The sequence below is a fragment of the Mya arenaria genome, chromosome 8, assembly GCF_026914265.1.
Source record: "Mya arenaria isolate MELC-2E11 chromosome 8, ASM2691426v1".
NCBI lineage: Eukaryota > Metazoa > Mollusca > Bivalvia > Myida > Myidae > Mya > Mya arenaria.
The window spans coordinates 5,135,780-5,153,515 of record NC_069129.1 but is presented as its reverse complement, the minus strand read 5'-3'; the positions used below and the strand labels follow the sequence as shown (position 1 = coordinate 5,153,515).

The following is a 17,736-nucleotide window of genomic DNA, read 5'->3' as shown; positions in this document are numbered from 1 at the left end:
CCTATTGAATTTGAAGTCAGTAGGTCGAGATCACTGTGACCTTCAGATAAAAAAAACAATTTTTTCGTCGCTTAGACCCAGGATCTTCATACTTGGAATCCAGGAACTTTATACGTGGTATTCAGGTTGGTCATGACCAGTAGATGCCCCCTATGTTTGTTGTTTCTTGTCCAGAAGTACAAATTTCATGTCCATCATTGATTATGTCTCATATACATGGTCTATAAGACCACTTAATGGGGGAGACAAGCACTTTTCAAAAAAGCAATCTAGTTCTCATTCCCATTCTCATATCCACATGACCTATTTTCCAATTATCAAAGCACTAATACCATCATTCATCTTACTTATGTCAAAGCTTGTTTTCTAATAAAAATCCCTTCGTAGACAAATTTATTTGTTTATTTTACAGTGATTAATGTGACATTACCCGATGAGAAACAGAACTACATCCATCGAATTGGGCGCGTTGGGCGTGCAGAAAGGTTTTATAATACATTCATTTAGTACCGTAACAGTATTCGATTTGGCTGTAACATCATAAAATAACCCTGTAATGGAAATGTTATGGTGTCATTAAAACTAGTGTGCCGTCTAATGCAAATTATGTTCACAGTATGTCCCAATAAAGACTTTTAATCAGTGTTATACAATCTTTGATTTTCGTCTCAAAACACATTTTCACTTGCAGAATGGGTCTAGCGTTTTCCCTGGTTGCAGCAGTAAAAGAAAAGGTAATTTCACTCTCCATAAACAAACTATATAGTATTAAATGTTTTTAGTTTTGATTAATCCGGCTCACCGGTAATTCATTTATCTGCTTTATATTACTATTTAGGTCATTACAACTATTTCTCGGTGGTGAATGATTGCAGACATTAACCTATTTTTGTTTATCTGTATTTTTAATGTGATTCTGCCATTAAAGTTTCACTTCTATATCCGTCTGAGCCAGAAAATGTATATGAACTTAAACAAAGTGGCACCTTTATTGATATAATTTACATATATCACTGATTTTATTCTTACCAAAGAGACTTCTGAAGTATTGGTTTGTGGTTTCAACGCAAAATTTTAAGATCAGTTATGCTAGTGGTTATATTATAATAATTCTGCTTTTCTTCTTTGATTACCACATGTTTTCTATTCTGAAAATGTCCATAAATGCACCTCAACTCAGGACTCTTTATTATTAAGTGCTAAATTATCATTATTAGTTTGTCTGTATAAGATCAGTTATTATCGAAGCCTTGCTCGTGTTGTCAGCTTCTGCTTTATTGGCATGCAAAACTTTAATTAGACCAGCACTCAAAATCTGTTGAAGAGTTAAGTGAAACTTTGAATACATGTTGGTTACCAATATGCACATATACAACAAGACCCATAACTCTTGCTTTCTTGCTTGTTTTTTACTGAAAAAACCTTCGAGGTGCTCTGGTTTTAAAAAGGTCACTTTACTTTGTACAGGTGTGGTACCATTCTAACTGCACAAACAGAGGCCGGGGATGTTACAACACAAAATTGACAGACCGTGGAGGATGCTGTATATGGTACAATGAACCACAGGTGAGATCTGTATATGATACAATGAACCACAGGTGAGATCTGTATATGGTACAATGAACGACAGGTAAGATCTGTATATGGTACAATGAACCACAGGTGAGATCTGTATATAGTACAATGAACCACAGGTGAGATATGTATATAATACAATGAACGACAGGTGAGATCTGTATATGGTACAATGAACCACAGGTGAGATCTGTATATAGTACAATGAACCACAGGTGAGATATGTATATAATACAATGAACCACAGGTGAGATCTGTTCATGGTACAATGAACCACAGGTGAGATATGTATATAATACAATGAACCACAGGTGAGATATGTATATAATACAATGAACCACAGGTGAGATATGTATATGGTACAATGAACCACAGGTGAGATATGTATATGATACAATGAACCACAGGTGAGATCTGTATATGGTACAATGAACCACAGGTGAGATCAAACCACAGGTGAGATATGTATATGGTACAATGAACCACAGGTGAGATCTGTTTATGGTACAATGAACCACAGGTGAGATTTTTATATGGTACAATGAACCACAGGTGAGATATGTATATGATACAATGAACCACAGGCGAAATCTGTTCATGGTACAATGAACCACAGGTGAGATCTGTATATTGTACAATGAACCACAGGTGAGATCTGTATATTGTACAATGAACCACAGGTGAGATCTGTTCATGGTACAATGAACCACAGGTGAGATATGTATATGGTACAATGAACCACAGGTGAGATATGTATATGGTACAATGAACCACAGGTGAGATATGTATATAATACAATGAACCACAGGTGAGATCTGTATATGGTACAATGAACCACAGGTGAGATATGTATATTGTACAATGAACCACAGGTGAGATATGTATATAATACAATGAACCACAGGTGAGATCTGTTCATGGTACAATGAACCACAGGTGAGATATGTATATGGTACAATGAACCACAGGTGAGATATGTATATGGTACAATGAACCACAGGTTAACCCTAAAACCTCAAAATACACATCAGACAGGATAAGTATTCAAATTGTAAGTTGATGACATGGCACTGATATAATAAATATTGTTGAAAGACAATCAGAAAAGCGACAGACGACATACACTTTGATAATAATAAGAACTGTCTGAAGTTGGATTCAACTTGAATCTCTCTGTTGTAGTCATAGATGACAGTAATACGCGGCAATGGGGAATACTGTTTTGTAGGATACTGCACATTAAACTACTTTAATATACAACTAACTATAGTTTATATATTATATTACCTTGAATATGTCCTTTTTGTGTTCCAGCTTTTAAGTGATGTGGAGGAGCATCTTGATATCACCATCGACAAGGTGGAACCGGAAATGAAGGTCCCCATCAATGAGTTCGATGGAAAGGTCACTTACGGACAGAAACGAGCAGGGGCCGGTAAGTAAAATGGTTTTTAGTTTCTCAGTTTTTCAAGAAATAGTTACGGTGTTATCATGGCCAAGGCATCCTTTGAATCTTTTAATCTTAAATACCTGGTATTCATGACTTAAAAAAAACATTTACAATATTCATATGAAACTTGGTACACAATTTTTGGTGCAAAATTGGTGCTATTTTTCCAGTGATAATACATGATTGAGTAGCCATGCAGACACATGATGCAGTCATAATTGTTGTAGTTATGACCCTTTACTGTACACCTAACCATGCTTTGGAATGTGTTATACAAAGCTAAACTACAAGAGGTTCATGGGGCTGGAGACCCTGTCATTGCCCTGGCTCCAATTATTTTTGAAAAATTTGAACTCCACCCATGTATTCAATTGAAACCTGTTACACGATGACTTGTTGTCAGTGAGAAATCGCAAGAGAGCGGAGCCCACATGATTGGTTTTCATGGTTTTGGAGTTATGACCCTTGATTGACTAAAATAAAAATGAAGATCATTGACGTTGCTTGCATGTGTCTTGTGTTTTACCACACATGCGCTCAATGTTAGTTTTCCCATCTGTGTATCCTTTTTATGTTGGCCATCTCCTTATACCATCAACTTTTGCTGTAAATAACTTGTTCTCAGGAACAGCTTAGCCTAATTCAACCATACTTTATAGGATTGATTTAAGTAATTTCGTAACTGTACGGAATATTGTATTCCGTGTACCAGGAATTTATTTAAAATAACGCTCATTTTGGTTTCTTTAAGAGCAGTTGATTGGTATGTGACCCTATGTGATATATCCCTCTTGAAAAAAAACAAACATTATAATACAAACAACCTCATGTTTACTGTTGCCAGGAGACTGCTGTTCCTAGTTCTTTGCATAGTAATTAGTTTTGGATTTAATTAGCGTAGATGTCTTTTGGCAAATTTACAGTTGGAAGATTTATTATTCTGAGGATTATCAATGTTCTTTTAATTGCTCTTATATATTTACTTATGCAATTTGTCTGGTAGTAACTACATGACAGAAATGAGGAATGGAAAGTAAGATTATCTTAGTTGGTCTATGTGTTCAAAATTAAACAGTGGTCTATGTGTTCAAAATTAAACAGTTTTAGACCTTAAGCCCAGTACATATCACGAAATGTACCTGCCATAGTACTTTACTGTGTTCACATTTGTTAACATGTGATGAAATTCTTTTTTCAAACTCTGTCTCCTTGTTGAGGTCTTTCTTCGATATTACAGGGAGTGGATACAAGGGTCATGTAGAGACACTGGCCCCTGCTGTCATGGAACTGGCCAAACTGGAAAAAAGAGTGCAGACTTCCTTTATTGACCTCAAGTACAAGAAGAAATTCTGTGTGAGATAAGACTGCAGCCTTTTAAGTATGGAAATGCTTGTGCTATGGTGTACAACTATTGGCGTGTACAAAGGCTTTGTAGCTAATGTACGTTATACAGTGCGTCACCGCGAGTGTTTGTTGGTGTAAAAGAAGGTTCGTGACACATCTTTGCATGACAGCAAAAAGTGTTGTTGAGATTCACTTTCTAAGGAAATAACTGACTGTTGCAAAATGTGACACAAATCCTCTGATAATATGGCAATGCATTGAGCTGTGAAATTGTCATAAATGACGCTGTTTTCGTTTGGTTTAGATATCCAATTTCTGTTGCAATTTGAGTTTATTGATTGTGGAGGTTTTATTTTCAGGGTTTGTTTAATTTATCACCATTATTTTTTGCCATTACTTTTGCTTTTGGAGATGAAAAAGTTGTATGAAGCCTATTAGTAGTAATAAAGCAAGAACACGATTTTATTTGTATTTTGTATTTTTTAATATCAGATTGAAGAATTATAACCATTCTTTTGCATAGAGGTGTTTGTTGCGTGCAATAACTATTTAGGGGACTCACTCATGGTTTTGTAAAATGCACTTTATGTTTGCATGGTAAAATGAAGTGAGGCAAATCACTAGCAGTTTTATAACTAAGATACTGACGGCTGGAGCACTTCAACAAATGTTGATATATGTATGCGCATATATTGTCCATATAAAGGCAACGATTTTGAATAGCATAAGTAATGCTTTTCATCAAAAGACTTAGTCTCAGTCTCATTATGTTTCAGTGATGTAAACCTTTTTTTTTGTATGCATATCCAAAAGTCTTCTCGTGCACTTTTCGACATTTTGTAACCTCAAAAAGAATGTAAAATGCCGCCTTAATTGCGTTTACAAAATGCATCAAATCCGAAAGTTTAATAAAAATTTAGCGCGCACGCCGTTATTACGACAATTGTTTATCATGTGAATTTCGTAATGTAAAACAATCTACATGTATTTTGTTTTATATACTATTGTTTTTTTAAACAAAGTAATTAAACTTACACTGTTACTTTCATTAAATACGAGTATTTTACCTGAAGTTAAATTATATTCATCTAAAAAAGGGGGTAATAAGGCAATTAGAATTGACACATCCAACCTGCGATATTTCACTAAACATTGATAATTTTCCATTCCAAAATGCTTGCATCAAATTTATTTGAGAAATAGGAGCTTATTTTCTTCATATGGAATTTTATTTAAAAAGTTCAGTATTTCTCTAGTTATAACTCCAGTCTAATCCGGCATATGCTCTGGTACTGTTTGCACAGCCGATGCTGCGCCCTCTCATCTACTATTTGTTTTTTATGTTTCATTGACTGTACCGGCGCGTGTTCGCCCCCCACTTAAAACAAGAACTTTATTCTTTACCTTTCGGAATCAAGGAGTACAGTAGTTATGTGTTTTCAGGTGCATTACCGTAACATAATGGTGCCAAAACATGAGCGAGTATCTTTAATTGAAAGTCTCAGTAACTACATGATGCATTTGGTTAATATGTTTACAAAACTTTCCTGTCATCAAAACAATTGAAATACTTAGGTAAGACAACGTACTTTGAACAAGATGCCATATATTGCCCTTGTTTGAAGAAAGTCTGGGTCAATTCCATATCTTACCAACCACACGATGTGTTTTATGGAAAAATTAAGGTTAACAGACCTACTAAATTAAGAAATTTAAGTATCTCTTTTATAGTTTTATGTAACGCATGTCTCTATTTAAAGATAAAAGAAACCCATTATATGATATCTCGTCTGGAACTGGTTTGTCAATTTTGAAACTTGGCAGGAAGTTTCCTGAAGATGAACTAGGTCAGTAGGTTCAGTTTTAGATAAAAAGGTTTAAAAGACATCTCTGAAACCAGTTTGCAAGTACTCATGAAATTTTTAAGGAAATTTCATTACATAATTTTCCAAAGCTAATGTACGTTATAAATCTAACTACAATCTTACAAATCAAATTGTCTGAAAACAAATTTGGCGTCGAAAATCAGACAAGAAATCGACTATTTCGATTTTAAATTGAGCTTTCTTTGACCTTTTATGGAAGTGCAGATTTTGCGCGACAGGTTCTTTTTTCTATATCTGTGACAAGTTATTTTCAAATCGCACGATGCATGACAAATTAACACCATAGACTTGAAAGAAACGGACGGGTGGTAAGATATTAATATGCCAAACATCGGGGGGGATTACAAATGCGCCTGATGCCGTCGTTTGTATAGCTAGGTGCGACTCCAACAGCTTGTCAAACCTACCACAGACTACAATACTTAAGCCATTCCTTGTCATTTCAAACATCGGGATCAAAAGAACCATAAACACTATATGTTATTACCGTCGAAAGTTACAAGGTATGTCTGGCCTTCTTTCCGTTAAAATAAAGGTTAAGAAATAAAGGATGTTGGATGTTGATGTACTTTAAACTTGTTGCGGATTGTTCTTCAATAACATTATAGCATGCCATTAACGATATCCTGTTAAGGCGAAATCCTGTCAACTATGAAGACGTAATGTTCCCAAGATAGTTCAACCGAATCGTTACATAGAGGCATCGTCGGATTTATTATTCCAGTTGTTAAATGAAGGAAATTTGAGCGACAAGTATAATGTTTAATTTGCAATTTGCTTGGCTGCTAGATCAATTGCATCAAGTAAAATGCCCGATTGGCGTCGCCTTAGTTCTTTTGCGTCTTGCATAACAACACATGTTTAGTTCAGAATTTATCGATTTGAAACAGAGAGTTTATAAATACAAATAGTTGAAGACATGAAATGAGATTCCATAATTTAAATCATAGTTAATTAAAGTCCGGATAAAAATAATGAGACAGATATCACCACAAGTTAAAAACATACTGAACAAGTTTGTGTAAAGGAATTGCATTCCTGTAATTAATTTGGAAAATAAACTATTGTATTAACGTCAAGTTATGCGTTTAACTTATTGTTTCACTTTATATTATCCAAATCTGAACAATGTATAATTTGTTGACAAACCGTTACTCACAATTGCAAACAACTACTTCGTAGAGGATCTATGACCTTGTCTCTTTTAATGTTTCCGAACTTGAATGAATAGTTAAATACAAGTTAACACATATCGTTTTGTCGAAGCCAAGATAGATGCATTAGAAGTAATACAACAACGTTTGCAAGATGGATTTTTTTTACTTGACCTACTTAAGAGAGTCAATGGCACACGCACATTGATTGTAGTAAGTCCAATATTTAGTATATTTATAAGTATTTTAGCAATTTGTGTTTGTTGTCTTATGACCTTGTGTGTCTATGATCGAATCTTTTTGTGACTCATTGCTCCAAATGACTTTGATCATGGCTATGATTCCGTTGTGTGTCTGTGGAAATCCATATTTAATTTAGTTATTGATTCTCGTGTCTTCGAACAATGCTATGCTTTATGCTTGTGACGTGTATGTCTTTGAATGTCTCTGTTAGTTATTGGGTTTAGTGTCCTCGATTGTTTCTCTGAATAAGGTATGTGACGTTGTGCGTCTTCTGTGGTTTAATGCTTGTTAGTTATGGAAAGTAGTGTCCTCGATCGTTTCTTTGAGTTAGGCTTTTGACGAAGTGTGTATTTGGTTATATTACTCCTTGATTTTAGTATATTCAATCATTATTATGATTAAGCCTGCTGTGAATGACGCTGGAAAGTCTATTACATTGTAGATGCTTTGATTTATTATTTATTAACATTTCTATATTTATAAAAAAATGTCAATTAATTATTCATTATGCTTTTCAAACAAATTTCACTCGTACAACATTTCGAGATGTCACCACCAATTGACATATTTCTCTAGGTAAACCGAGTAAGCTATTTAGTGACAGTTACGTAAATATTACAATGGGAACCCATTGAATACAACAATATATTGGGGAGCTTCTCTGACCGTCACTAACAAATGATATCCCATTTAACCGCCATGTTTTTGCGGTCCTCTTGATTTGTAAATAACTTTATACAGTGGGCAAACCATTTGAACCTGTTTACTTAAGTGTCCTCCTGGGACTCCCGAATAATGTCCTTGTCGGAAGACAGAAGGTATTTAAGTTGCAAGGGACCAAACTTTCGTTGTTTTCTGTCAAGTGTCTTACCACTGGAGCATAAATCCGCCATTAAGGTAATTCACAATGTCCATATATTTTAATCATGGGGACTTGTGCCGGCTTGTGTTAAAGTTGTTTATTGTTGGTATTTTTTTAGGGTACAAACATGTACCATTTAAGCAGTAACATTTGGGCAGAGACCATTTTTGTTTTAATTTATGGAGCATAATGAATTATATTCAATTATAACAACGGCGAAAGAGTGATATAACCTCATGCAGTTTTTTATATATATAACTAGTGTAATAACTATGCAAATTAGGTAACCGTATACAGAAAAATGTATTCATACGCGCTGTCAAAGTTGTAGACAAACATTAGAAACGATGTTTCAAACGAAATCATGTCGGTGTCAACAAACTCAATTCCACGAAGAAACAAATGGTGTAGAAGGTTGGGCTTAATCCAAAAAAACACCTCCCTGATCACAGCGCCAGAAAATACATCGTCCAGAAATCGAATCATTATATGAATGACAACAATGTTCCTGCGAACCAGATTATGCAAACATCGATACACAAAACATTACATCGATAAACAACGATAGCAACACAAATCAAAATCAACACAAGGAAGTGTCTAGCATCCTGTACTCCAGTGAGAAAAACCTGTATACTTCCTTGCAAAATACTCGTTCTAGGCTGTTCAAGCAATGCTCAAGTTCACATACTGTCACAGTCACTGATTCCACATGAAAATCCACTTTTTCTGGGTGATTTTATAACATTTATGTAGCTCGAATTCACGGAAGTAATGTCCTTGTGCACATCCGTTAAAATGACAAAAATCCATGCTGTAATCGACCAGCTACAAAAATAATTCGCACTATTGAAAGCGACTGTGACGCCGACTTATGTTCTATTTAAACTTCAACCGCCAAATGACATGTACACACTCGCGTGATTACTTGTGACGTCACTCAGTTATGACATTATTATTATTATTATTATTGATTTGCTTCATTTAAATGGATTGGAATATACAGTATGTATATTTGTTGTTTTTAAGTGAACCCTTTGAAAATCGGTTGATAATTGTGATATGATTTATGTTTTGTATTGTTAATAAAATTTGTTTATGTCAGGCTATTTGCTTTCCTGCGGATAAAGCATCCTAGTAACACACAATATAAATTCTTCACACTATAACAAATAAGTGTATTAAAGAAACTTTGACCTAGATTTCGACCGAAAATGAGTTATGTTATAAATATAATCTCAAATTCGTGGTTAAAACCTTAAATAACACTGTAGGATTACAACATAGACATATAGAGGATCTCAAATGAGTGTTTATTTATCAAATTTATTAAACTCGTCATTTAAAAACGATTTAAACTCGGCAAAGGCTCATTTTATCGTTTTTAAATGAACTCGTTTAATAAATTCGATACAAAATGAACACTCATTTGAGATCCTCTATATATGTCTATGTTGTAATTCAACAGTGTTATTTAAGGTTTTAACCCATTTTAGAATGATGGAATATTGTTAGTAAGGCTTAGATTGTGTTCACCAGGTTATGAGTGCAGTGTCCGTAGACTGTAGAGCCGACATTATTCCCTTAAGTCTTGAGAGTGTTTTCTGTGTTCAAGTTTTACCAGTATCATCTAATGTATCCATCAAAAGTAAAATCAGTTTATTGAAAGAAAACTGTGGATGAACGAGCCTGGAATCTTACTCCAGTTCTTGGAATGGAATATTTCTATCGAGCCCTGATTTATAAAATCCAGAATTTGAAGAAGTCTGCCTCCAGTTCAGGGTTTACAATGTTGCGCTGATTTCGACCACTGGTAATAATGATTGTATCACGACATTATCATCTCTTGTCACTATTATAAGAGCGTATTGAATACAGGCAAATTGCAATCTTTGAATCTCAACCAGACTGACTTTGTAGATGATCAGTTGTGTCTGCATGATACAAATTTGATAGACTGTCATATAATATCGGTTATCATCATTATCTTCAATGTTCTGTATGTTCGCCAACATTTTTACAGGGACTGTTTTATCACTGTCATACAAACAGCAATTTGGAAGCTATTTAATGATAATTCTTCGATCATTTTCTCTATTATTTGATATTAGTACGGAGAAAAGGGGCTTTCGTGAGTAACTGAAGATGAATAATGGATTTCTAATTTGTTACTAATGCCTGAAATGAATATTAGGACTCATTTTGAATGCAAATTGCCCAGTAAAACATTGTTGGGCTGTTTATCATACTTAAACGCAATTAAGCTTTTTTTTCCTTGGTACAATTTTAACCAGAACATTGTTGCTTAATTAGTGACACATGTGTCTGGTAAAAAGACAGTTCAATTAGATATAACTCTGCACCCAACCTTTTGTCCAACTGTTTGTTTCAAAGTTTACATTATTAAATGAAATATTGAAGGCAATCTAAACATTTACGATGTATGAATAAAAGAACCATTTTAGGCAATTAATATATTATAATTTAATAATCCAACATTGATTATGCAAAAAACTAAAGAAGATTACTAATTAGCGATGGAGAGTATTCCTTACCCTTCCCTTTACCATGTTTGCCTATTAACTTTGTTTTTATGACGCTTGGTTGAAAACACTTCTTAGGTCTTGACTATCAAGCAGCATGGCCCTTTGTAACAAGGAATCATTTTAATTCTTCTTCCAATGTTTGGTGTTTTTCATGTATAAATTAGACCAAAACATACCTTTTTCTACTTTTTAAATCTTATACAATTTTGTGATTAATCCTCATGAACCTATTTGTACATTTTATTCTCAAGTTAAAATTTCCATGGATACAAGCACTGTACGGGGTTATCGAACAGTTTTCGTTGAATCGTCGCAAATAATCAAGTAACCGACCAGCTACTACTTATTCTACTTAAAATTTACTTATATTTCCAAATTTGAACCGGCCCAGTTGCCATTTGAACTGTCAATTTTGCCGGCAGCCAGTTTTTGAAGTGAACATTGACTGTTGCTGTGGTAGTTTGCTACTACTTCTGAGTATTAACAAGCCAGATTATTCTGATAATTCAGAGTCATTTATAGATATCGGATATTACGATAGGACGATTGTATGGTGACCTGTATCACGTCGAGTTCGGTGTGTAGGTCCGCAGGTCGAGACGGATACATGTTTACGTACCAAAAGAGACGTTATGAAGGTCACCATTCAAGCGCCCTATCGCAATATTCCATTGATTATATACCTGCCTATCTAATTTATCCTTTTTATATTTCTGTTTCAATTTGATTTAAATTTACCGCCATCTGTCAAATGACAAAATATGGAATTGCTTGCGCGTATGAATGTGTTACGTACTTTTGTGTATTGAAGTCAAGGGAGGCTACTACAGCGAAACGAAGTCCGAAGTAACAGAATTCACTTTATTGAGCAAAATTCGAACAAAATATTTTATGTTTTAGCAAAATTAACAAATTGCTAATACGAAAACAATTATCAAATGTCACAGCGCAAAAACCCCGAAAAAGAACGGTACTTTTTTACGAGTATACACTAATCGTCATTTCCTGTAGACGTTACGCGGCCATTTTTATTTAAGTAAATATTCGTGGGATATTTTGACGATCATTATATGCAAAATTGAGGGAAGTTCGTGAGTCAGTCAATTAATTGCTATTTCTATCGATAATAGGCATATAATAAATAGGGGATATTATGATAATGCGCTTTTCTGGTGACCTGTATCACGTGGAGTTCGGTGTGAAAACACGTATTCGACGAGACCGCAGCATCACAGCAGAATTGGTGGTCTGAGATGTTCCACATACACATACAGTCCATGCATCAGTGCCACATTGACACCGATACAAAATCTCACAGGCTAACAAACTACCATTAATGTTATTATCAAAACTCATTTGTTATCATTATAAACCCTAATGCAGGCAAAATCTAGCAATCGGGTGTTTTTATACAAACTAAAAACTACATTGCTCATGTCGCAAATAATATCACCCTTTCTATCACTTGATAATGAAAATGAACGTGAGATTTCAAACAGACAATGAAAATGACATATTCAGCATATCCTAGCAATCGATTTTCTGACCTTTATTGTTGACAAATTGGGGGGTCTCAGGTAGATAGGGTATCCCACTACCGGTAAAACTCTATTCATGTGTTTTGGGGAGTTACATCAAGCTATAAATGGGGTCTCTTATGCCATCAGATTGTGTCAGGCGCTCTAGATTTGACTCATGAATAGCAATACAATAAAAGGCATCCTACTACAAATAACACACCTCGGCACTAGGTTTTATTAATGGGTTTTAAACTTCTGGATTTGAGGTAGGGTCGGAAAACAGGAATTACGGAAATCAAAAGTTACTGTTACTTTTTGTTTAGTTGGAGAATAGGTAGTATATTTGTAAGGGTTTAAGAATGCTTAAATAACATGTAGAATCAAACAACATGTTTGTAAAGTGGTAATAATAAAAACAAGGGCACCACGAGCAGGTGCCAGAGTTTGTCTGGTGCGGTTGTTTTCAAAAAGGGGCACAACTAAATAATTATCATAGCAAGAGTTGTGAGCCTTTCTACACATGCCATCTGATTTCCGCAACAGATTTCTTCAAAAGACAGATAAGCTTAATATGAGAATGAAATAAAGTCCAAATTTGACTTTGTTTCTATTTCATTCGCCAGATCTTGATTCTTTTCCCTAAACATACATGTACAACACTTTTTAACACAACACAACAGTACCTATAAAACATAATACGACATTTATGGAAAATGTTCATGGACTTCTGTCTTCATGTTAATTTGTCTTGAATTGTGATCTTAATGCTAAGCATTTGAAGTTTTCAAATGGAAGAACGGCATTTTAGCTTTTCAAGATTAAAGTTTCGCACCTTAGATTTAGCTAGAAGTATATCCTTGTTTATTTTCAGCCAAGCATAAATCAGTTCGCTGGTCACATCAGCCTGGTTTATTACAAAAACAACAACAACAACAACAACAACAAAACTTCAATAACCATAATACCGCTGAGATGTTGTATACTTTTAAAGAAAGGTTGCAATATATTTGTTTTCCCCTATTTTAACCTTGTAAGAAATTAACCATACACCAGAAATAAAAGAATGTTGAAAAAATTGAATGTTGGCACTTAATAATAAAAATCCAATGAATCAATCCTAGTGACCTGATGGTTTTACTTAAATTTATGAAAACTCCCTCTTGCAAAATTCATACAATTTTAATAACCAACACTAAGTAACGTTCCTTGTATCAATTTATTGAAGGGAGCTGCTAATTGTTGGAGGTGTATATGTGAAAGATCAGGTGGATGTGCTCCCTAAAGGGGTATGTGTCTTGTTACACGAAGTCGGTTGTATTATTACGATTAGGTTTTATAATAATGTTAGATTGTCCATACTGAGATACTAACATATTGATGGCCTCACTTCAAAATGCCGGAGCTGCATTTTTTTCTGTTTCGGAATTTTTACATCACTAAAATAATAATCACGAGCTGCATCTAACTGCAAAATATTACAATGAGAAAATGGTACTACATCATGTGATGAAAATGTTGAGCATATACACCCCCCGGTTGACAATGTGTGTGGGACGCCAGGACGCTTGGAAGACTTGATTTCCACGGGAAAACTACTGCTCTAAGCCTGCAAACTTTTCGTTCTGGGTGAAGCTATTAGTTGCCTATTTTACTCTTCATTATAAAAATAAGGTGAGATGATTGGTCAGTAGGTCTGGCATTTGTAAGATCAAACTTACTTTTAACTGGATTGAACTAGGACAATGAAAGGTTGCCTTTCACGAGTAGTTGACCTCTATTGTTTTTGAGGACAAAGGTCAAGGTCATTAGTCTTATTACAGCTTTGTGAAAAAAATGAGAGTGGTGTGACCGAGGACCATGTTACTGACAATGTCGGGATATACAGCCTTATGTAAATTTTGTCCACTCAATAATATGTGACCCTGAAGTTGACCTAGATAAGTAGTTGACCTCTATTGGTTTGAGGTTGATAGGTCAAACGTCAAAGATCATGGTCAACAATTTAATGATGACTTTGTCATCTAAATAACTTAAAGAAAGAATAATTTGACATGGGAAATGTCATGGTCACAGTCTTATGAAAACTTTATTTGCACCTGTTGTTTTAAGGCCAGTAGGATGACCATTTAATATCATATATCATGGTCAGTCAACAGTCTGCTGAACTCTTTGTCCGTACAGTAACTTGAGAAAAAAATGAACATTATAGGACCGAGGAAGTTCAGTCGTAGGGTGCCCTTGACCAGATATCAGGTTAAAATGTATGTCTTTTTTTTTTTATCTCTTCTTACATTTATTTGCACAAAATAATGGGGAAACCTGGTATTTAGCTTGTCTGATTTTCTGGTTTTTGTTTAAAGAATAGTTAAGGTATTATAATTTTCATGTTGTCAACTGTGTCAAGAAAAATCTTAAAATTTGGCCGTAACTGAAGAACCATCAAGGATTGAAAGATGAAACTTGGTAGACATGTTTGCTATCATAATATTCACATATATAGCAAGAGCAATAGGTTAGGCTGAGATATATGTCAAGGTATGACCTTTGTTTGCCAAGCACCGGCCTTTGCTTGTTCTGCTGTCGTTTGCCAAGCACTGGTCTATGCTTGTTCTGCTGTTGTTTGCCAAGCAGTGGCCTATGCTTGTTCTGCTGTTGTTTGCCAATCACTTGCCTATGCTTGTTCTGCTGTTGTTTGCCATGCACTGGCCTATGCTTGTTCTGCTGTTGTTTGCCAAGCACTTGCCTATGCTTATTCTGCTGTTGTTTGCCAAACAATGGCCTATGCTTGATCTGCTGTTGTTTGCCATATACTTGCTTATGCTTGTTCTGCTGTTGTTTGCCAAGCACTGGCAAATGCTTGTTCTGCTGTTGTTTGCCAAGCACTGGCCTATGCTTGTTCTGCTGTTATTTTTGCATGATAGGCCATCCAAATATCGTATATAAAGGCTTTGTTAAGTTATACACAACCTGCTATTGTACAGAACACCCGTTTAGTGTTTTAAAATTGCATTTAATTATGGCACAAACTGATCTAATTTTAATATTTCTCTGTCCAATTATGTACAATTTAATGTTTGTTCCTTAGATTAATTCATTTAATTGAATTTTTACTAACCACGTTTAAAACAGATCATTAATTGTGTACGTCTCCTCAATGATTTCACAATGTGATCTCTGGTCTTTTTGTTGTCAGTTTGCCATGTTCATCTCCTGGTAATTGGGTGAAATTATGGTTGAAAGACTGAAGAACACGATTTAAATAACTCGAATAACCTCAGCATGTGTCCAATAAGATATCTTTTTACAGAAACCTTCCAAAGGAAATTATCACAAGATTTATGGATATTTGTAGAAACTTTTTTCCAGAGATAACTAATGAAAAACCTTACCTACCTATTCTTGTAAGCTACCATTTTCAAAGCAAGGCAGTCAGTGACATGTTTAACACAGGAAAGTTATAGGATTTTAGCTGAAAAACATTTATCAGTGGAAAAAGAAGAGTTAATTGGCAGTGCCAGAAGTGAAGATTTTTATGTAGCCTGTTAAAGCGATCGTGTTGCCATAAGAGTCACACGCATATATATATATATATATATATATATATATATATATATATATATATATATATATATATATATATATATATATATATATATATCCAGATATGCCGCGTTATCACAAAACATGTAAATTTAAGTTATATTCAATCGTAAAAAAACGAATTCAAAATACTGGTTAATGCAAATGTGAGAGAATGTAGTTCACTTAATCATTAAGTCACTAGTCATTTACATGCTTGGAAAGCAATATCAGACACCTCCTGCTAATATTAATCCCCTAAACGCGTGCTGAGTAATATTCAATAGTAACAGTCCACAAACTCACCTGAATAGTAATTAATCAAAACAGTTTCCAATAGAGGCATAATTTTTATGCATCTGTACCACCTTATTACGTTGATTCATAAAATAAGCCCGAACACCTGTTGCAAAATGACGTTTTAGTTGAATACATCCTGGTTTGGAAACATAACATATTTTTATCTTTTTACCTAATAGTCTTCCAAATCACTGGATGGAAAATAATACCAAAATTGCGACAATAATGAGTGAATGATTATTATGAAGAGCTTCTTTTCTACTCTCTAAATAACTGTTTGTAATCCAATGTTTGCCAAACTTGCTCCCAGTGTCACAGCTTAATATCTCGACGTAGTTAAACCATGAGCCAGATCGCCTGATTCACTCTACATGTTTTTCAAAATTCAACCATAATTTCTGATCCATTGTTAAACAAACATGGTCTTAATATTAATGAGCATACTATATTGACCAAGTTTTATTCGCAGCAGGAATGCATAATTCAATCTGTTCTCTCAGATTGCACTACGCTCTTTTTTATTCATTTAATCAACAATCAGATTGCCAGATTGTAGAGTAAGGGCCCTTGTTTGGTAAAGTTTTGACACCATTAAATTTGTCCGTTTTCACTCAATAATTTCCTTTTCCATTATTCTATTGGTCAGCATACAAATTGTGCACCTTTTCATTAAGTCTTTGTCTGATGATAGTTGTGGCCCTTGACATAGAAAACAATGGTCTGAAAAATGTAGCACCAAATTTTTTGCAGCTTTTATTCTCATGAAACTCTATAGGGACTTTGATCAGCATGTGCAGATGTGTACCTGCCATTAATTTCACTCTGTGTGCATCATGTCAAGATGTCTGTGGAGAATAAGCATGACTGTGATGCTCTAATAACTTTTTGCTGTAAGCAGGCTTTTATCTTTTGTCTTAGTACGATCTAACATTTACAGGATGTCAGTTTAATGATTTTTTTGGTATGAATAAAACATTATCTTAAATCCCTGATTTCCCTGAAAGAAGTCAAATTTTGAAACAAGTGTCACACATTCTAGCGAATTTTCATTTGCAATGGTTTTCTGTCATTACTTTCTCTGAAAATATGAGAAGGCGCAGATTTATGTGCCAGAATTTTTCAGACTGCCCCATACTGAATCAATATCATACTTAGTATTATCTCTTTGACATTCTTGATGCTACAATAACTTCTTGTATCTCAAACAAAGTATAATAATTGCAGATATTGTCAAAATTGCAAGCTTTTAATGATATATCAAATTTCATACAACTGAC

At 34.5% G+C, this 17,736-nt stretch overlaps 1 protein-coding gene across 1 annotated transcript in view; it reads left to right on the top strand.

Moving 5' to 3' along the window:
• LOC128243019 (ATP-dependent RNA helicase DDX1-like) overlaps positions 1–4,829 on the top strand; it is a 50,222-nt gene extending 45,393 nt beyond the window's left edge. Inside the window, exons 19-23 of the mRNA XM_052960484.1 lie at positions 413–485; positions 692–734; positions 1,468–1,566; positions 2,890–3,010; positions 4,263–4,829. Coding sequence (XP_052816444.1) covers positions 413–485; positions 692–734; positions 1,468–1,566; positions 2,890–3,010; positions 4,263–4,387 — 461 coding nt within the window. The 3' untranslated portion in view covers positions 4,388–4,829. The remainder of the gene's footprint in view (positions 1–412; positions 486–691; positions 735–1,467; positions 1,567–2,889; positions 3,011–4,262) is intronic.
• The last annotated feature ends 12,907 nt before the right edge of the window (positions 4,830–17,736 follow it).